Genomic DNA, 21,483 nt, shown 5'->3' with positions numbered 1-21,483 from the left:
ATAAAAGGGGGCTGAAAGATGAGATGGAGGAGAGAAGTTCACAATTGACGCACGGACACACAAGCAAAGAAGCCTTCCATCGTTCAGTTCATCACAAGCGGTCGTACAGCCTGGTGCATCTCAAGAAGCGCAACCCTATGTGGGGGCGTATAGCGGCTATATAGTGTTGCGCTGCTAAGCACGAGGTCGCGGTATCAAATCCCGGCCGCGGCGGTAGCATTTCGATGGGGGCGAAATGCAAAACCTACCGTATCCTGTGCAATGGGAGCACATTAAAGGTCTCCTGGTGCTCAAGATTAACCCGGAGTTACCTACAACGGTGGGCCTCAATCAAATCGCGGTTTTGGCAGGTAAAGAGAATCCGATACAAGAAGCGCGGCATGCAGCGCTTTTGCAACTTTGAGCATACACATGATGCCGTAGCCCCAAATACTCGTCAGTAAAAGGCCTGTCAGCTAAGTGCTGTAAAGCTGTCCGAATGGGCAAGCCTTTCATCTTTGTACGTTGAGCAGTCGCACAGGAGGTATGCGCGGCCGGCCATGTGATATGCCTTGCGACGACCGCCACCATAGGAATTTTCCCGTTCTCGTTCGCGTTTTCCGTGTTATGATATTCAAAATATGAGCGTAACCGTGTGACGGTTGATAATACCGCCACCACTTTATCAATTCACACAGTCCATGGCACGTCCAATTTTTCCACCGGTAGTGTGCCCGAAGCATATTTGTTCGCATGAATGCGTTCGTGACATAAGGCGCATGCAGTTTTACATCACTCCTCTACTTTCGCGGGACGAAAATTGACGGCTCAAATGTCAATAAGTGCTAGGAAACAGTAAGATATGCTCTCTCACTGCACTCCCAACGAACACTGATATTCGCCTCCCCGGTTCCCGCTAACTCATTGCTCCAAGAAACTAGTAAAAATGAAGTTTGCAATAAGTGGGGTCAGATTTGCAATGGAATTTCACACGCACGTAGAGCACAGAAAAGTCAGTGGAGGCCAGGATTTCTGCGCCAGCTCGCGTGACTGTCACTGCTTGATCAGAGACGAGCACTGCCAGAGACTCAAGCTTAATAACGTCTAGAGTAAAATTGGGCGAGACGGTTAATCTTCATGGTGAAAGCGGCGTAAAAATAACGGCTGCACAATGAGCTCATCTTGTGTATTTCTCTGTCTTATGCTGTCGTTGTCTTTTGCACTGCTTTTACCACGAACGTCTAGAGCAGTGTTTCAAACTCAGGGGGTCACGGGGGTCACATCTTTCTGGGGGTTACGGAGGGTCCAACATTCTGCTCGCCGGAATCGATGCATTTTCAGTCTCGGTGTCCATACTCTTTCAACGCTGTTTTATTCAAGACTAATATAAGCATCACCCCTGGAATGATATATTTTATGCAGATTGTAATAGTTATGGCCTCAACAACCGCGGCGAAATGGTAAGGCAAACGGCTATCTATGCCATCGGTGCCCACAAAAACAGAACACGGCCACTCAATCGCAGTAACTTTAGCCTCACTGCAACGGTAGAAATGGAGTTCAGCAGATGTGGTTGGAAATGAACGACGGCGCTCCTGCACGGACTTTTTTTTTAACTGCGAAAAATGTACCTCCATTGTCAGCTGCTTACTGAAGTGCTGGCTATAACGGCGAATTGATCCCTTTCAAACGTATTCATTTGCTTGTATCAAGATAGCAAACACATCCTCACTAATATACATGATTAAATCAATCCTTGTTTAAAACCGTGAAAAAAAAACATTGATAGCTTTCTTTCCCTGCTTTGGTTAATGTATCTTTATTTAAATATGTGAATGTATCTACGTCATTGAAGAAAGGAAAATTTCAGAAGGCTGATAAAGGTGAGGAGGTCATGGTAGGTTTGGTTCTACTAAAAAGGACCACGCACTCGAAAACTGAAAAACGTTGCTCTAGAGCAACGATACTGTATGTAACGTAGGTCTAGAGGACTGCATTAATGCTCGAACCACGCTACTACTTTCATTACGTGGCCTCCTTGTGCTCTGTTTTGTGTAGTGCGTCCCTGTTCATGACAAGAGAACTCGCCGAACAGTTTTTTTTTCTCCTATCTGAGATGAACTTGCTGTGTCGACCTTTTACATGACAAATTTATGGCTCCGACCGACTTCAAAGCGTGGTTTACGGTGAATCAGTTGCGCGTTATTCACTCACTCGTCGTTCTTCTCTTGGGACAAGATCCTCGGATGTAAACTTTGCATCCAGCGCACCGGCCTCCAGAGAGAGTCAAGCGTCCAGTCTTTAGACAATATTCTCTCTGAGAAACGAGAGAGAAAGAAGGTAAGGCGAGTCGTTCTGCATGTCTTTGAGAACGTAAAAATCTGATTATAAAGGCAACTAAAGCAAGCCAGTCGGATAATACATGCGGGCTTTTTTCTGACAGAAACACGTTGGAGCGCCCTTATTTTGATTTTCTTACTTGTTAAACCCTTCGAGTTTAATGCTGATGGGTTACACCCGCGAGCTCAGTAATTTACATTTGTATTGTTGCAGAAACTTGCTCGGTGACTTGCAGAAACTTGCTCAACCCAAACTTACACTTAGTAATTATACGAAGCGTACGGGAAACATGTCCTCGAGTTTATTTTTGACCATACATGTGTCAAAGCATGCTTTTTTTTCCGCAGCAGGCACTTGCTTTTCCCTTTATGAAAAAGAATATCGTCACCCATGTAGCAGCAGCATGAAGCAACAAAGCAAGCCCATACGAGTTCCCAAGAAGGAAACCAAAGTAGTTGAAGAAAAACTCGTCCCTGTCTAGGCGATTCAACCCGGCACCAACGTCCTTTGTGGCCGCCGCTCTACAATCTGAGCTAACAAAGAGGCTAGCAGATTGCAGATGGAGCCCGAATTATGCGAGAACTCGAAAGACAACGACACTGAATATGCCAAAGCTGTTGCGAAGAAACGCGCAAGGTGAAGATCCTTGGTGCAACACTACGGTTTATGAAAATTTATGAAACTGTGATTGTATGTCTGTGCTCCGTTCTTTCTTTATCCGACTTTGTTATCACTTTACGTCCCCCTCCCCTCTTTTTCCAGCGTAGGCTAGCAAACCGGATCTTTCCCTCTGGTTAACCTCCCTGCCTTACCCCTTTCCTCTGTCTCTGTCCCCTTTATTAAAAATATTCCCCAAACATGAGAATTTTAGCGAATACTATTTTGTCCCTTCCTTCTTCGTATTTTGTGGTCTCACGCTACGCTCACGGCGCGCACGCTCTGATCGCGGGCGCCTCCGAGCCGCCGAGACGCCATGCATTTCGGGCATCGCCACCGCACCGATGTGTGTGTGCTCGCACGTCCCCCAGCCGGCCCCAGTTGTAGGGGAGCCCGCGCAAGCAGCAAGGAAGACCCTCCGGAAAGAACAAAGAATTATGCTGGGGTTCGATACAAACACTAGCTTGGGCAACACGTCCGACTCTGCATCTAATTGCAACACAAAACGTGGCCAAACGGTCACCTGTGGCCGCTAACCGGCTCGTCTAACGGGCCCCTTCTTGCGCGCGCGTACTCGCAGCTCACGCAAGCAGGACCCGAATCCCACCAAAAACTTGGCCAACGAATGAAGCCCGTTGGCCTTCCAGTGGGCGGGGCGACAGCCAAGGGACAGTGCTTTATGACCCACTGCCATTCCGTCCAGGCAGGGAGGAGAGGGACACGGAGCCCTCGGAAAAGGAACGTAATAGAACGGCGTCGCGCAAATCCACTGCGAGCGCTCAAAACTCCACCGCTTTTACCAGTGGGACATGTTCTTTGACCATGGTAGGGTAGCTAAGGATCATAATCATCATCACCATAATAATCCCTGCAGCATCAAGGTCTCCCTGAGATCTCCAACTACAACTGTGGAATTTCAACCTTTGTTCTATCTTCTCAGTTCGCTTATGTTTCTGCTGCCCTGAACTGTGCTTACCTTTTCTTTGTATAAGCTTTATTGCAGCGCATATTAATATTATTAGCATTCGTAGGATACCACACGAATTTTCCGCTGTCTATCTGTCTGTCTTATCCGTGGATCCAACCATTTCCCCCAACCCACAAACTTGGGCCAATGGTATAGTCCAGGTCGAATAGGCTACTGTACTGAAAGACAAGTGTTTGAAGTCAACCCTCGAACCAACTTGGGTCACTGTGCATGTGCCGCCCGTCAATGAACCTCTTCACGCCAAATTCGGTCACTAACTATGTTCCACTAATTATTTGCCACTTTTCAATGAACTTTGACGCCAACATAGGTCACTGGGTAGGTACAGCTGGGTATGTGCCGCTAGGTATGTGCCGCACTTCAGTAAACCTCTCTTAAGTCAGCTTGGCTTACTGGATATGTCGCTCTTCACAATAATCATTATAACATAGAAAACACATAATTGCCGATTACACACCCACCGTAGGCTAGATTGCTAATCGCATTACGTCGCCGATCCCCTCTATAGGATGGATGCGCTACAATTTAGCTTCTTCCACAAAGAAAACAGGAAATCTTAACGCTTTTACTTACCTTTAACGTAGCTCATTCCTACCCTGAGCGCCTCGGATTGAGTTTCGGAGATAACGTAATACTGAACGGCTGCCACGCTGTCGCCGTCTTTCTCATGTTGGTGGGCAAGAGCTGTGCACTCCTCGACGGAAGGCAGGGAGACCTGGACGGGAAAATTTACCTTTTCACTTTGGACAGCTGCTTTTTGGCTAAGGACGTCACAATATGACTCTGCACTCGTTCAGTTTAGGTCTTTAAACTTTAATATGCAATGATTCTTGACACACATTTGTAGTTGGTTCGTTTCAAGACTGTTGAAACTCGGATCAATGAAATCGTTACGCCGCGCCCCAGTGATAACAAAAGCACTATGTCGGGACGAGCGTGGGCCTGTGCTTGTCCCGCCTTCTTTCTGTGGTCGCTGTCAGTTTGTGCGGTGCTCAAAATGCACAGGTTCTAACTCGCCCAATTTATATTCTATTACAGCACTATATACGATTGGTTGATTGAACGTGGTTGAACGGCCCAACCCCCTCTGGGCGATTGGCCATGAATCCGCAGTACGAATCCTCAATAAGATTGAGAAATCTCGTGTTACAAAGTTGAAAGCAAATTAGTAACTGAACATAGTGAAATAAATGTTAGCTAATATTGATTTGAAGTGAATAATAAGTAAGTATTGCAGTAAAGAAGTACGACAATTCTAAAAAGAATGACGGAAGTTGAGCATTCAATTCTTGTATCGCACTGAAAATAGATGCACCAAGCTTGGGATACATTACTTTGTTTTTCGTTTTTACTGTAACTGTGCTGCCTTCAAAATGCTCGCTCAATTACATTGTACGCAACGAACAGCCCAGCGTTTTTTAACTTCCCATGCTTACTTAGTTACAATTTAAAATTTAATGTGAAGAAAAAAAGAACTGGAAATAAAAACATCCATCTAAGGGCGTTCAATTCTGCATCACTTATTCTGCTCCTTTTGAAACGATTTTGACCAAGTGAGCGCACAAGTGTAGCGGTCGTCACTGTACGTGTGCTTGAAAGTTTCAAATGTTATTGTCCTAAATTTTTTGAAGATTTACGAAAGCCCGCAACATCCCCAAATGTCAAATATTAGCATGTCGTACATCTTGCGTTGATGGCTCTTTAATGCGACACATACCAGCTGGGCCGTGTTCGATTAAAAAAAAATGAGTACGAGAAGGAGGGACGAAGGAACTTAAACCTGGGGACGAGCTAAACAAAGAGCGGACTAGTACGAGCTTGTACTAGTACGAGTATGTATTTATATTTTTTTAGAGAAGGAAAGAACAACACAGTAATTGGTGCGAAGCTATGTAAAATGCGCAAAGAAAAGAAAATGAGACACTACAAAGCCCGCCTTATCTCTAACTTGCGAAATATTCAAAACGGCCTTGCGGCGTTCACAAGAAGAGTGAAGCAGCTAGGATTACCTTCTCATGAAGGGCGTTCCTCTCGGCCATGGAGCATCCGCAGCCGGCGAGGATTTCGAGCCGTTCCACCTGCGCCTCGTCGCACAGGCCCAGCAGGTCCATGGCCAATTCCCTGGAACGATCCCCAACGTCGACGCCCCGGAGCCACCTCACCATCAAACGGGCGGTGAGAGACCGCAGAACTTTTTCGTCGCTTGTATACACCCATGTATGCGAGCCACGGAAACTCACTCATGCGTTTTTTTTCTTTTTTTGCTAAGAAAAAAGAAACAAAGAGTGGCGCGAAGAAACAGGAAAGCCTGCGATGGCAAATCAATGCGCGAAAGAAGCCCGCGCGTCTTTATGACGGGGGCAGGGAGATAGCGTCTCAAACTGATGAAAATTTCATCGCAAGTATATGTATATACACAGACGCGCACGCGCGTGTCCAAGGAAAACAGACTTTCTGCAATCTCCTCGATGTCCGAGTGCTGCTCTTACGGAGATTGTACGCGGTTTTCTCGGCCTCGGGACGCGCCCTGTTGGGCTCAGCGTCTCATAGTCGCCGCGCTGGGGGCGCGCTATATACGCGAGTATCTCGCCGCTGTAGTTCAAATAAATCAAGACCCTTCAGTGACCGCAGTGCATCGCTTATCTAAGCGCCACCCCTGGAGGATAGCGTCATTTGTTCTTTCATGGAAGCCCGGTTATGTCGGTTTCGCGCGCTCCATTGTGGAAGTGGAAGCGCTCACGCCAACTCCTGACGAGGACTCCCCGAATGCTAAAAATTAAATTATGGGGTTTTACGCGCCAAAACCACTTTCTGATTATGAGGCACGCTGTAGCGGAGGACTCCGTAAATTTCGACTCCCTGGGGTTCTTTAACGTGTTCCTAAATCTAAGTACTCGGGCGTTTTCGCATTGTGCCCCCATCTAAATGTGGCCGCCGTGGCCGGGATTCGGTCCCGCGACCTCGTGCTCAGCAGTCCCCGGATGCTCTTCCGCAGGGAAGGTAGACGAAAGGAACACACGGAGTGCTCCTGCAAGTGGGGGTTGTTGATAGGTGAAGCGGTTGCACGGGAGAATATCGCGCACACCGGATGCAGCGAGTGCTCGCTTTATACGTCAAGGACCATACGCAGAGCCCGACTTACGTAGGCCATTTGCGCTATAGTGTAGTTAAGTGAGCGTGAGTTAGCAGAGCGGGTTTTCGGGAATGATCGTTGGCGACGGTAAAACAACTTTATTTAAATTTGAAATCTGCGTAATATGCAGCAGACTTGAAGCAACAAGTGCAACCAGTAAGTATACCTTGCACGATGCACTCTTTAAAGTGAAACCCAAAGCCCTACGCCGCGTTACAGCATGTACTGAATGAGGAAGCCCACGGACCTTACCATCGTACTATTCTACATACATTAAACTGCACATTAAGCGTGTAATTGTGTAGCGCGACCTACTGAAATTCAATAGCGCCTTCTTTTGTTCATTCCAGACTTATTTTTTCGCATTACCATTAAGTTGAATAAATCAGACCTAACTGCGTCTGCAGCTGCTTAGGCAAGCTGAACAACAAAGCCCAGTTAGCCTAGACGAACACGTATTTGAATTGGTCTGAAACTGAAACACGACATCCAGCTACCCATACAGCTGGCTTACTTGGCGTGCATCGCTAGTATCAATGCAGACTAAAAAAAGCGTTCTAAATTTCAATGGATGACGATGTTTTTAGACAGTTCAGACTCAAAGTGAAAAAAGTGTTATTTACTTTCTCATTCTGGACTAAAAGCAATTGTTTGTGTATCTTTTCTCGCAACGTTTCTCGGTTATATTCCAATTTAACAGCATCTTTCTCAAATTTTGAGACTCGAGAGCAGGCAGCAAAATAGTTTCACGAACATTGAATGCCGAGGTGAGACGCCTGTTTGGGTGTTTCAAGACGCCCCCGTCAATGTACAATAATAAATCCGTAACAAACACCTCAAACGGTCGTTACATACGGGTAAGAGCTTGTAGATACCATATGTCGAGCACGCACCTTGGAGTTTCTTGTAAGTGGGTTTATCGCTCTTAAACATTAAAAAAATACTTGGGAGCAGAAAACCTTTACATTTAAATATATATAAGACATCTCACTGGGGATTGTTTCAGTGAGTCTGGAGCTCTGAACGATAACTTCTATAGTTGTGAAGGTGCTATCAACCAATAATGTTTCCTGTAGTGAGGAGCGGGGGTTTAGTTTCGGTTGACTGCGCGAAAATAATGTAGCACGTAACGTAACCACGTTTTGTTGCACTTTTCTGTTTCAAGAAAGCAGCGAGTAAGAAAATTGTAGAGCCACAAGAAATGTAACACAGAAGACAGAGGGTCATGTCGTTTTCCTCTGGGAATAGTCGAGTGCTGTGTGGAATATCGCCCACTTCAGAGAACGCAAGCGAGGACTTCCTCGATCAGATATTTCACGCATGATAGCTTTCGCAGAACGCTGTTGCGCGTTTTGTGACGGCAAACGCAAGGAAAAAAGTGACGCTGAACTTATGAAAGCCATTGCTTACTCATCTGTCTGATGTGTGAAAACGACGAAGTATATCGAAGGCACGCCATCATCAAAAATTGGTCAAGCATGGCCCTCCTCCTCATGAAAAAGAAAGAAAGAAAGAAAGAAAGAAAGAAAGAAAGAAAGAAAGAAAGAAAGAAAGAAAGAAAGAAAGAAAGAAAGAAAGAAAGAAAGAAAGAACCATAAAAAAGGAATTGATCTACGGTCTTTTAAGCCCGATGGCAGTTTCCCGAAACAAGCGTTATATCAAGTAAACATTCCGAAATGTGTTTGTATGAGTGGCGAAATTTAGTGGCTATTCTTCCTCTATTCGACATCGAACTTTTTTTTTTGATTTCATGCGGTTTTACGTAATTTCGTAGAAGGCGCAAATACTTTAGCCGATCGCTCGCTTCCAGAAGCCGGTTGTCCCGACAGCCTCTTATAGGGACGATTATGCATCGACGCAGAACAGCACCCTACCGGACGACGTTATATGCACAGCCCTCCCAGACTTGATGCGTACGGCAAGCAGCCTACAGTTGGGAATTTGGGAATGGTTGCGATAATTGAATGACTATTGGTTAAAAATCCTAAAGAAAAACAAGCGAGGAGAATCGCCCCTTGATTTTTGGGATACCAAAGTCCTTAATATATTGCAATTTGCCGCGGCAAGTGTGCCTTTCTATGAAGGTGCTAAATTGTCAGAGCATATTCCGATTCCAATCAAATAGGGGTCTCTTAAGGCCTTTAATATACTTATATAAAATATTCTCGCGATAATATATTTAAAAAATTTATACGTAATGTAATATATAATATAATGTAATATCTTAAATCTTAAAAACAAATAAACAAGCACTACATAACCATCAATTATGCTCGCTAAATGCTACAATGTGGCATGGTCGTTTGAACAAGTGTTGAGCTTCCAGACAGTTCTGCGTCCTTGCTTTCAATACTACGAAAATTCAAACAATAATATGACGATCGGACTCTGTTCTCGTATATCAGAAATCCTTGAAAGATATGCGAATCTGGCAGCACGCCAGAACACGAAATAAAATCAGCGCCTTCCATCCTTTCACGGAGCGTTCCCAAATTAAGGTTGCCATCGTTACTGCACCACACCTACATCTGAACTCCGGTCAAAGTAGTCAAATTATAAGACTAAATTGAAAAGTAACACGCGAGCTACGAAGGACGCCGTATTGAGGGAGTCCGTAATAATTTTTACCAACTGGGGTGTTTAAGCGGGAACTGAAAGCAGAGTGGTTAACTAGGTGAACCATTTTGCTACCCTACGTGATGGGAAGTGGAGGAGGAAGTAAAAGAGAGAAAAGACAAGTGTTCAAATTATACGCGCGCACTGAAAGATGCCTCCCATTAGTCTGACGCGTATCAGCTATTGTAGAAGAGCTTTAACGCGAACCGCACCTAAACCTAAGCACACGAGAGTTTTGGCATTCCACACCCAATCAGAGCGCGGCCGCCGCGGTAACATTCCCATGACGTCGATGTGTTCTTTTGTCCTCTTTTTTTTTGCGCCATAATGCTTCTACCAGTATATTTAGGCTCACGCAAAAGCTCTGCGGGAATCGAACCCAGGACCTGGCGTTCAGCCGTAAAAGGCGCTAACGACTGAACTATCGCGGCGGGCAAGCCAACAGATGGTTTCGAATAAAATCATTGTAGAAGCTTTCTTTTCTTAACTTCGAAGCAGGTACTTTACATCAGCGTAAACTTCATCAGGGCACACATCGACAAAAGAAGCTTCTCGTGTTTCGAATTCACACTGCGCTTGGCAGCCAAGAGAAGTAGTGCACGCGCGCTCGCTCACCAGTTTCCGGTGTGCGAGCACCTCCAGGCAAGCCAGGAGCAGAGTGACGCTGCCTGCGCCGGCTCCTCGCAGCCCGAATGCAGGATGACGCTGAGCGCCAGTTCGAGTTCGTTGCCGCGTATCAGGGCCCGCAGGGCACCCTGGGCGACAGAAACGGGAAAAATCACGACCGAGGGAACTCTAACACGAAGACGATGAACTAATTGATTGAAGAATGTCACCGACCAACGCAAAAAAAAAAGAAGCAAGCTTGCACATGTGCCGACGAGACCAAGCGAATGAATCAGCTCGTCAACGTGATAGACTCTCTGTTCCGCTCAAGGTATCTGCGGGAATAGTTTTACAAGATTCCCTCTGCTGATAACGAATCCGTCTAAATCAGAGAAACTTCTAGAGGAAACTGAAACAACACGAAACCGACTTTGCCAAGAACCACGGATAGCGTCAAATGCCATTGCGGAGCTTGTTCAAAACACGCGTCACGTAATAAACTGGTAGGAGGCAAATGCCATTATCACGGTACATATCGCGGTACAGATCACGGAACATAAAAGCAAGACTACGTCTTGAATTGCAGGTTATCCTAACCACTGAAAGCCCGCAAAACGGAACGCCGGACAATCTGAAAAACGTGCATTTCTGAACCATGTGGCGAGTGTTCAAACATATACGGTATGTAAGCGAATCTTGCAATGACCGGCTCATTGTGAACAAGGGTGTATTTACAAATACCATAAAGTTGTTTCTTCTTTCTTTTTACATTGGTTAGTTACCTGTTCTATTAACGATGGTGTTCTGTCGAACTCGGTTACAGAAGAGGGTAAATGTAACGTTTGGACCAATTGGGTCGGTAATGTTAAATGGGGTCCTACTGGAGAGGTTGGAAACCATTTCCTGCCATTCATTTTCACTTAAATGAAAAATATAAATTTGACGAAAGAAATCTGTAAGTTGTAAGGAATAAAAGTAATATTAAAAATTACATTTAAGCATGCACAAGCACTAACACATATAGCAGAGAGAGAATAAGAAACGCGAAAAAGCTGAACTGCACAAAATCGTCCCTAGTATTTTTGAGCACATGTCCATACTTTAACCTCACTGAAAGCTATCCTTTCAATGCTAGTTCAAGTATCGTCCCATGTGATAACAGATGTCCGGAGCAATAGGCTTGTAGCGTAACTGTTGCTTCGAATGAGTGACTTCATTCTGGGTGAAATAGGCAAAGAGAGCAACTAATTAAGTCCCCGCCTCCCTTATGAAGGCGTGTTGTTAAATTATTTATAAAATGACGAGTGACGAAATGAAAGCATTAGGTCAACAAGGCGGTTTATCTGATATGAACGGAATTTTTTTTTGCGTAAAGAACGGTAACAATAACAAAGAAACAAGAGAAAAAAAAATGATAGGAGAGCGAGTTTTATAGTTCATGTGAGTTCAAGCTTTATAGTTCAAGCCTCCAAAATACGCTAACGAGAGTTTCAACTTCGTCAGTGTTCCTCATGGGATTTGACGGTGCGCCCCTTTGTCATAAGTCATAGTATAACAGCACGGAAAGAGCAGTCGAGTTTGACAAGACCGACTTTTAGTCAGTCTCTATTCGCCGTGTTACACATTAACTATCATGCGCGACAGTATCCAGACGCCTATACAGGACGTACTGAAAAAGATTACCAAAAGAAAAAGAAACGAACTGGCAACTGTGCCCTGCTAGTGGCTGCATTTTGGCTTATTGAAACGTTGAAAGACACCAAAAAAGAAAGAGAGAGATCACTTCCGACCAAACTGGAAGGTCTTAAATAATGCGTTTTAAAATAGCGATAAGACATTTTCGAGGCCCACGACAAAGATGTCCTAGACTGAGCAAGAGAGAGAGAGAGAGATAACATTTGTTTCAGCCGACAGCAACTTTTCTAGGTCAGCTTAGAGATAACATAATGCGAAAGGGGAGGCTGCGGTTCCTGTCGCACTTTCACCTCAGGATTTGCATGTCTTCTAGATATGTCGCTTACATAACTCTTACCAGCAGGCCAAGTACTTTCGTACGTTTGAACGGCTTGACACGAAGCCGCGAGTAAGGACGTTCGAAATTGAGAGTTAATATAAAGACATACCCGGACGTCATCGACAGCCAAGTGACAACAGGCCGCCAGGGTAGGTGTTCCTTCCAAGAGGTACTTCTCCGAGATATCTTGAGTGCAACTTTGTACAAGCCTGGAAAGGTAAGTACCAGGCATTATAAAACCACGACCTCGCATATTTCTACATGTTGCGGGATCAGTCATGGTATGTGACAATATTAAACGCTATGACCATGACGTCCTCGAAAGTTTCACAGCAAGTCGCAATTGAGTGTATGTCCACGACTGCGAAGCGAATGCGTGGCTTATGCCTATTTGGGCACTTTACCAGAGGTACCTGTACTTAACCACGTGTAGCCCGTTGTCGCGATTTCACGACATACCATATCCGAGCCCACAAATCTAAAGGGAACATCAAAGCGAAAGAAATCCTGATTTTGACGTCATGTATGATGATTCAGCAAAATGTGTCAGCGTGTCGCCATCTATGGCACGGAAAACGACGCTTTGCGCATGTTGCTTCCGAGGGTGAATATACCAAGAAACTCGTGCATAAAATTCAGATGCATATATTGAGGCAACGATTTCTGCAATACTCAGTTTCACAGACTCATGAGATCCGAGACGCTTCCCCTGGCAAGTTTGTCCTGTGCAAAACCATGGGAATATACAGACACTGTCTTGTGCTAGGATCCAGTTTATGTATTATTTACACGAGTCTACAAATCTCACACGGGGTAGCGAATGGTGGGGGTAATTTTGGGTGTTCTCACATTGGAATCTATTTCTACTGCAATTGGAATCTATTTAATCGTCATACCTTGCTGGTGAAGCAGTGCACTGACACGGACACAGTGAAGACACACAAGAAAAAAAACGACACTCGCCGCTTTCTTGTGTGTGTTCACTGTGTCCGTATCAGTGCGCTGCTTCACCAGCAAGGTATGATGATTAATCACCAACTAGCCCAACTTTCCACATTACTGGAATTTATTTCTACAGGCGAAAAGAAATCAGGTAATGAGAGGTCAAGGTCGAACTACAAAATAATGTGGCACTTGTTAGAAAGGTACTATGGTCAGGTGTTTGAGACTGCGTTCGGGACCGTGCTCGAAACTTAGCGGATGATGCCTCGACGCAGGAGGACACGTGACCTACGGACACAGGCGTTCGTACGATCGCGCTCCTGACTGCGTCACGTCAACTTGGTGACGAACTTACTTTTCAGAATCGCTGGCTTCTTGCGACTGGCCCTCTGCGGACGTATCACCTTGGTTGCTGCTCTCGGAGCAGGGCGCCTGTCTCGTGGCCAGAGCTAGAACGTAGGCGCTGTGGGCCTGTCCCCTGGTCCTGAGAAATACTGTGAGATCTGCTACGTCACCTAGCGCCAGCATCAAGCCTACGGCTTCCGACCGATCTTCGCTCGCAAGGAGATCGCACCTCCTGCAGGTATTAAAAAGTAAAAAGACGAACGGTCAGAAATGAAGCAGAAGTCAACAAAACATATCGAATACAGTTGCATAACTAAGTCATGGAGCACTCTTTCTGACAAGATATTTGATATCTGCATGTCTAAATACTGAATGTACTTTCTGAGAGGTTATTTGTATAGCGTGGTAGAAATAATGACTTGAACAATGCAGGTAAATAGTGTGGCTACACGGAGCTGGCATGATTACCTCTTTGCTAGGTGGCGCCAATACTGGTAAGATACTCCCGGGGCTAAGGCAAGGGCCTCGTTCCACTGCAACGAAAAATGCAAAATTGTCCTTTTCTTTTCCCGAAAAGGAAAAAATCGATGGAACAAGTCCCCAATGTAGAAACTGCATTCAGGTCATACAGGACAATGTTAAAAGTTGTGGGGTTTTGCGTGCCAAAACTACGACCAGATTGCTACGCCGTAGTGGTGACTCCAGAATAATTTTAGACCACCTGGGGTTCTTTAACGTGCACCTAAATTTAAGTACATAGGTGTTTTCGCATTTCGCCCCCAACAAAATGGGGCCGCCATGGCCGGGATTCAATCCCGCGACCTCGTGCTTAGCAGCCCAACACCACATACTGGACAGCGTTAGTTTGGATTACAATGAAGAATACATACCAAAGATTTAAGAATCATGGCGCGCATGCATTTCTTTCATCGGGGTCGTAACATTTAGTGCACTTAAATGCGTTTTAAATATTTATGTGGCCAGCCATCCAGATGGTACTGTCTCAAGGAACGAATTTCAAGAAAAGTTTGATAAACTGCTCCCTTAAAAAATAAATTGCGATGCGGCGTGAATCAAGCAATGAATGGAAATGACACAAAGGATCTCAACTTGCCGCTCCCAGTTCGGCGAGGATCTCGCAGTACTTGCGCAGGTTCCCCGTGGAAAGGTAGAGCTGCGCCGCCTGTTGAAGAGACTGCTCCCGGCTAGGACCACCGACGCCCGTGCCACCGAACCGCGTAGCGGTGACGAGCTCCAATTCGCGCGCCTTCGACTGCGCGCATGTTGAAGTCACGTAATTGCTGGGAAGTTCCGAGATTAAGCACTATCATCACGGCACAGGTTGCAAAAATATAATGCGTCAGCGTACCAGGAACGTGATGGTAGTTCACTGCAGCACTATACATTTTTAACTTGGTTGCGAATTACGCTTTGTTGCGCTGAACGCTTTCTGTGCCTGGTAGAGATACCAAGATCTTTGAGGTGTCACATCACGTACGTGGGCCCAGAACTCGGATTCAAAGCGGGAAGTCAGCGGATTCTCGGGAAGTTCATCGTGTTTCTGCGGTATGATACACAGTGAAGGACATTTGACGCAAAGAGGACACAGAAAAAGGAAGACACGTTGGCGATGCGCTGGCGGCACTTCCAACTTATTCAGGGGGCGAACTCACAGATAAATTAGACAAACTGACGCATTCGCACATTAATCACAACTCTTGAGACAATGAGGATACAATAAGATTTTCTCCGATTGATATAACAGAAGCGATGCATCACTTATACAGCTAAAGTTTTGTTTTTCCTTACACAGTACGCTTTCATTAACTCAAATACGAACTGACGATAGGTGGTAATGGTGCCACCATTAGCCTACATTGATGACATTAGCTTGATTGATGACATTATGGCAATGAATGGGCAAACAAGTTCTGTAGTAATAAGCAGTGTTGATTAAGCAGATCGGAGGGAGGGAGAGAGAGAGAGAGAGACAAGATGCATGGAAAGGCAGGGAGGTTACCCAGAGGTAGTTCCAGTTAGCTACCCTGCATGGGGAACAGGGTAGGAGATTAAAAAGAGAAAGGGCGGAAGAGGAGAGAGGGAAGGTGACAGATGAGCACAAACGCTGTAACGGTGTACGCTATAGAGCGGTAGCGGGTGGCGCTCTTAAAGTCTACCTTGAAGGCCCATAGACCGCAGGAGCCTGAGCAGCGCAAACAAAGCCTTCTGTGCTATGTTTATTTGGGAACATTGGCCTAGAACCTTTCTTTCTGATAGGGGCCTTCACTGGCCCAGCACTCTGCACATGTCTTGCCCCTCGGCACTATATCGCTGGCAGACAACGTCTGTGAGCGTCTCATCACAGCTGCTGTATCGCACGTGGGGCCAATAAGGTAGGCGTGAGAGTTTCTAAATGCCACGTCTAACCACAAGCGCCAACACATGGGCTGTTCATGTGGTGGTAACGCAGGCGGTGAATGTATCTGTATATCCGGAGACAATGAACCTAGACGACCTATGGTGAGAACGTTCCGGTCGCACAGGGGCAGCGTAGAGTCATGGGACATCGATTGAAACCCAGTCGCAGTGTCAGTTCGCGAAAGCGAAATCAATACACTATGACCGTTTTATTGTGCAAATTGGGTGGCTTCATCGGCGTGGCCATTCCCGCCGATATTACTGTGCCCCGGACGCCACTGAATGATTATGTCATGCCCCTTTGTCATGGCTGCGAGGATAGGTCAGCCGAATATTTAGGCCAGTTCATTGAGTTCGTGGCGCATTACGCTTTGTGTGCATCGAATGGCTGCCTTGGATTCACAGGAAACTATCCATTGTTGCGTTGGCGCCCGATTAATGAAATCAAGCGCAACATTGAGTGCAACATGCTCTGGAGCCATCGCTGTGCCCAGACAACGTTTGCCACTTCATATTGCTTCAAATTTCGCAGGGAGGATTATTGTAGCAACAAAGTTGAGTATTAAATTCTGGGGTCTTACGGGCAAAAATTACGATGCGATTATGAGGCACGGCATAATCGAGGACTTCGCATTAATTTTGATTGCATGGGGTTCTTTCTTAGGATACTTCACGTGCTTTCCCGAACCTATCCATCTATGTTTGTATGTTTGATTCTAACCCTTTTCACGCCTATCTGAGTCACTGGGGAGTCCGTGGCCGACTGCGGTTAGTTAAGCTCAGCATGCGCAGCATGCTGCACTGAAGTAACAGTGTTTGAAATTAACCGTCGGACCTGCTTGTGTCCCTGGGTATGTGGCAATGTGTACATACGCTCAAATGAGCGGCTCTTCAACGAACCTCTTTCACGCCGACATTGCTCACTCCTTGCATAACTGGGGGGCGAAGGGGCACTCTTCGAAGAACCACTTTGACGCCGACTTGCAGCACTCGGTATGTGCCACTAGGTCTGTGCTGGTCTTCAATGAACCTAGGGATTCCAACTTGTGTCACTGCGTGCGGGCAAGTGGGTGTGTGCCCTCTTAAATGAACGTCTTAATTGACACCAACCTGGGTAACTAGGTGTGCACCACTGGGAACGTGCAGCTCTACAATGACGAGAAAAAAATCTTAAATTCTCCGATACTGAGGGTTCCTCGAGGACCGCAACCCGACGTTTTAGCAGGTTGCGCCACGAATGCATTGGGTATGTGCCGCTTTTCAACGAACGTCTTTCACGCCAACGCTTTGGCGAGTTGCGTCATGAATGCACTGAATATCTGCCGCTCTTCAGTGAACCTCTCGCCAACTTGGGTCTCTGATTAGGTGCCACTTAGCACGTGGCAAGCAAGGGAACCATGCTCGGCGTTCACAGGCACCGGCGCGCCGTGCTTCTCGTCTTCAAGACCACGTCCGAGTTTCTCGGCAGTGCTACCAGATGGCGCAGCGTGTCCAGAAAGGAGCGTTAGAGAGGAGACTAGGTTGCCGCATGACGTCTTTCTCGGCGTTCGCATTCACCAGCGCCATGCATTTTGGAGACCACGTGCAGTCTTCTCGGCAGCAGCGCCTGATTACTCCGAGTGTTCTAAGGGATGCGCGAAACAGGAGCCCCGCTGCAGAACACGCCTCATACATAACTCGTTTCGACGGTGGCAATACATTGTGTCACTATACTGATTCAATGCTGCGCTTGCTTTCATTGAAACGTTGCATTACCATTGAAACTCATCGTGTGAAAGGTTTCACCGCTCTTTTTTTTTTTTTCAAGTGCGTTACTTTCCTTCAGAAGAATAGCTTACGTGTTTTGTTGTTGTAAGTACGTATTTGACCATGCTGCTGCGTTGATTGCTGTCAAGTGATGAAAAGGGGGCGCCAGTCAAGCTGCTCTAATCTGCTCCTTTTACCTCGCCTTCCTAATCACATGTTGTACTGTGCCCTTTTGAGAAACAACATCAAAGTCAGAATTCATGCGTGTTTCCTCTGTGCCTTAGCCATGCTTTCGCGTGTATACCAACTTTTCTTTCATAACGTCATGTCACGTAGCAACACGCCCGCGGCTTTCCAGCGGGCGAAAAGCAGCACACAATTGTTTGTAAAGAGCTCGCACGGCAGCTACGATCTGTATGGGCGACACCCCGAAGACCTGTGTGACATTCAGGTGGAATGATTCTGCTGCACGTAAAGAGCATTTTTGATTGCAAGATGGAAAGCGCCATTAGACATACTGGCACAATGCTCCTGAATCAAGAATTGGTAGGCAGAAACGGCTTTATTTAAAGCGCATTTCACAACACTGCTTTACTTAGCCCATTTTGCTGTCAAAATAGCTTTGCATTAACAGAGTTCGCGCCATTCTGCATTGAAAAAGGCTGAGACATTAAGACTTCGGCGCGCCTTCTTTGTTTCTCTTTTGATAGAACATATATATATATATATATATATATATATATATATATATATATATATATATATATATATATATATATATATATATATATATATATATATATATATATATATATATATATATATATATATATATTATGAACGAGGTATAATCACAAAAAGACTGCTGTAAAACAAAAAGTTGGTAATGAGATTTCCAGTTTTGATTTCTAGAAACCAAATTTACATTTTGACTTCGGGGTATATTGGACAACGCATTTGCTCGGATGATGCGTCATTGCGTCTTAAGAAATGCCGAGTGACTGAACCACTTCGGCACTACTGCCCGACCGTATAGTACGGACAGAAACGTCAGTGTTACAATGTTTTCGTTTTATTTATTGCCGAGCTCTTGCTTTAAGTATGGGGATTTATCGTACACCATAATGTGTCAAAGCAACCATTTTGCGTAGCGGGCATACAGCCACTACGCGATAACGTGATGCGGTGGCTCATACATGAATTCAGCGATTTGCAAAATTAAGACATGGTATAGAATTACTAGTGAATGATTTGTTCCACACTTACGCATTCTGTGTGGTGATTAATAGTCGTCAACTGTGCATGCAGTGCCCCAAAAGTGAAAACTCAACATTACTCCCTGCTTCCTGAACGCAGAAAAGTGTTTATATTGGTAAGTGCATGAAACACTGCACAAAGCGATCGATTGACAGCAGGGTTCACCTACTATACAGATTAAAGTAATGTTCGATTGAACTCTGGCAGCCCTTTAGCCAAATGATAGGCTTACTACAATATGAGAAGCGCAGAAGTTGGTATGAACAGTATACTCGAGATGGTTCAGTGTTTGGAAATAAGATTGCAGTAGTTTTGCTCCTTTACCAAAAAAAAAAGTGGCTGCGTTGACACTGTGCATTTTTTATTCACCACCGGGGGCACGCATAGATAGATTAATACGCTTCAGATCGGGTAAAGCAACAACCACTGTCCGCGTAGCATCTATAGCTCCGAGGTATGTCAAAAACAAAGCAGCTGCTCTGCGCGCAGTGCAGCAAGGGTAGGTAATCGAGAAGGAATAATGGGCGAGCTGGCGGTACTCACCGCTTTCATTTTGACGAGATGGCTGCGGTGGAGCAGCAGTGAATCCTTGTAGGATTGGGACACTTCGGCGTCTTCTCCTTTCGCGACTATGCTCAATAGATCCCAGAGGTTACCGACTCCCGGTGGATCCTGCAGGCAGAGGAAAAGATGCTCTCATCCTGCCTGTAACTGCCTCTCTACAAAGGTGTGCAGCACCCTGAAGTAACTCCGGCGCCAGGGAACGAGAATTCCTATTCAATTCGTGCACCAGAGCGTTTGTCAACTGGGCGCCACCCTAGCTGTGGGCAAACACTCGATGACCATATATACTATGTATGTATCTGAGGCACCAAATAATAACGGTCCACTCCCGTATTTGAAGGTGTAGGCATCTCTCGAATGTAGTGCCACACTGGCCGGCGCCAAACATTTCTACAGTGCTGCACGCATATTGCGAGGCAGAGTGCACGAGACGCTGCGGTCTTATATTTCGTCACGCTGGCTCTAATATACTCACGCAGAAGAAGGTGGACCAAGCCCTGAGCGCGGCTTCACCTCGGGAAGACGTGTGGGCGTGCTTCAGCTGCCTGGCTGCCGAGCCACACAGCATCTCCTTGCCTCTGCCGAGGGGCTGCTCTCCTGACCGCAAGGAAAAGGGCCGAGCAACAGAGGAGGTGAGATTGGTATAGGAAAACAACGCTGACTTGCGTTAAGAGCGCGCCCGCTTGTTGTCCCTCTTTGGTTTTGTTGACCGCCAAGCTGATACGAACATTCAAGAAAAACTAATTTCCTGAACCGAAGCGTGTGCACGGTATTTGCAATGTAGCTACGTTTCCCGAAGAGCGCGACAAACTAGACTTATGAATACACTGCGGTTGGCCTATAAGCCATTGTCAGCGTTTGACCTGCTGCTAGCAATATTTGTAGGGTACGTCCATTCATTCATTCATTCATTCATTCATTCATTCATTCATTCATTCATTCATTCATTCATTCATTCATTCATTCATTCATTCATTCATTCATTCATTCATTCATTCATTCATTCATTCATTCATTCAATCAATACTCTCAACCCTCTACTGAGGGTCATCACATTCTATACGAGTACTTTTGATCGAATGGTTTATGTCCTATATCTCAAATAATTTCTTTCTTCTTATGTGAGGACAAGATGTTGTGGGAAGGTCAGCCACGAAGATCAACATTTTCAATACTATCAACTATGTCAGTCAAATCAATAGTTACAGAGGAGGCGAGAGCAAGTAAATACTGAAAGCCGTGCGGAGCTTCGCACCATGTAGGACAGCAGCACGACTAATAAAGTGACAAATGCAAAAAATCCAAGTAAGTGTTCAGATATGCAACAAGAGTTATCGAACTGCAATTTACTTGTTAGCTTTTTGTAACCCTCCAACCTCATCGCGAGTCGTACAGCTTCGTCAACTTTTACATGTTACTGCCGTGCTTTGCACGACATCGGATGGATCAGCGCGGAAAGCATTTACAGATTTGAAACGGGACTGGGGTTGCTCACGAGAGTCCAAAAAAGAGCGACGGCACATTATTCTATTGTATTGCACACACACCTTGTGCCGCCACGACGCTGTTCAAGTCCCAGCCGCACAGGATGCGAAGGAACATGACAGAGGCCAGGGGCAGCATGGACCAAACACGTACCGTCGAGTCTCTCGACGAAGAGGCCACCACGAATGGCCTCCGTGGGTGACACGCTAGCGCTGTGCAAAAACGATCGCCGGATGATAATCACTCGTCGCATTACTTCAGCGCAAAGCATTACTGTTATGTATTGCATCAATCAGTGTCCTGCCCTCGTGGCTGCGTTTGGCGTTGACCGCGGTGAAGACCACAGCAAAAGCCCTCGTAAATGCCATAGCAGGAGGTGTGTTTTGTCTTAAA

General features: G+C 45.8%; 1 protein-coding gene across 1 annotated transcript in view; it reads right to left on the bottom strand.

Annotated features, from left to right (window-relative positions):
- Positions 1-21,483, bottom strand: part of LOC135898169 (WD repeat-containing protein 17-like) — a 59,165-nt gene that overhangs the window by 7,650 nt on the left and 30,032 nt on the right. The window contains exons 12-22 of the mRNA XM_065426963.2: positions 21,153-21,302; positions 20,081-20,202; positions 19,585-19,713; positions 14,735-14,893; positions 14,089-14,153; positions 13,631-13,852; positions 12,443-12,542; positions 10,329-10,468; positions 5,974-6,085; positions 4,538-4,679; positions 2,194-2,296 (exon numbers count right to left, since the gene is read on the bottom strand). Coding sequence (XP_065283035.1) covers positions 2,194-2,296; positions 4,538-4,679; positions 5,974-6,085; positions 10,329-10,468; positions 12,443-12,542; positions 13,631-13,852; positions 14,089-14,153; positions 14,735-14,893; positions 19,585-19,713; positions 20,081-20,202; positions 21,153-21,302 — 1,444 coding nt within the window. The remainder of the gene's footprint in view (positions 1-2,193; positions 2,297-4,537; positions 4,680-5,973; positions 6,086-10,328; positions 10,469-12,442; positions 12,543-13,630; positions 13,853-14,088; positions 14,154-14,734; positions 14,894-19,584; positions 19,714-20,080; positions 20,203-21,152; positions 21,303-21,483) is intronic.

This window comes from Dermacentor albipictus, chromosome 3 (assembly GCF_038994185.2).
Source record: "Dermacentor albipictus isolate Rhodes 1998 colony chromosome 3, USDA_Dalb.pri_finalv2, whole genome shotgun sequence".
Lineage (NCBI taxonomy): Eukaryota > Metazoa > Arthropoda > Arachnida > Ixodida > Ixodidae > Dermacentor > Dermacentor albipictus.
This window is presented reverse-complemented; position numbering and strand designations above follow the sequence as displayed.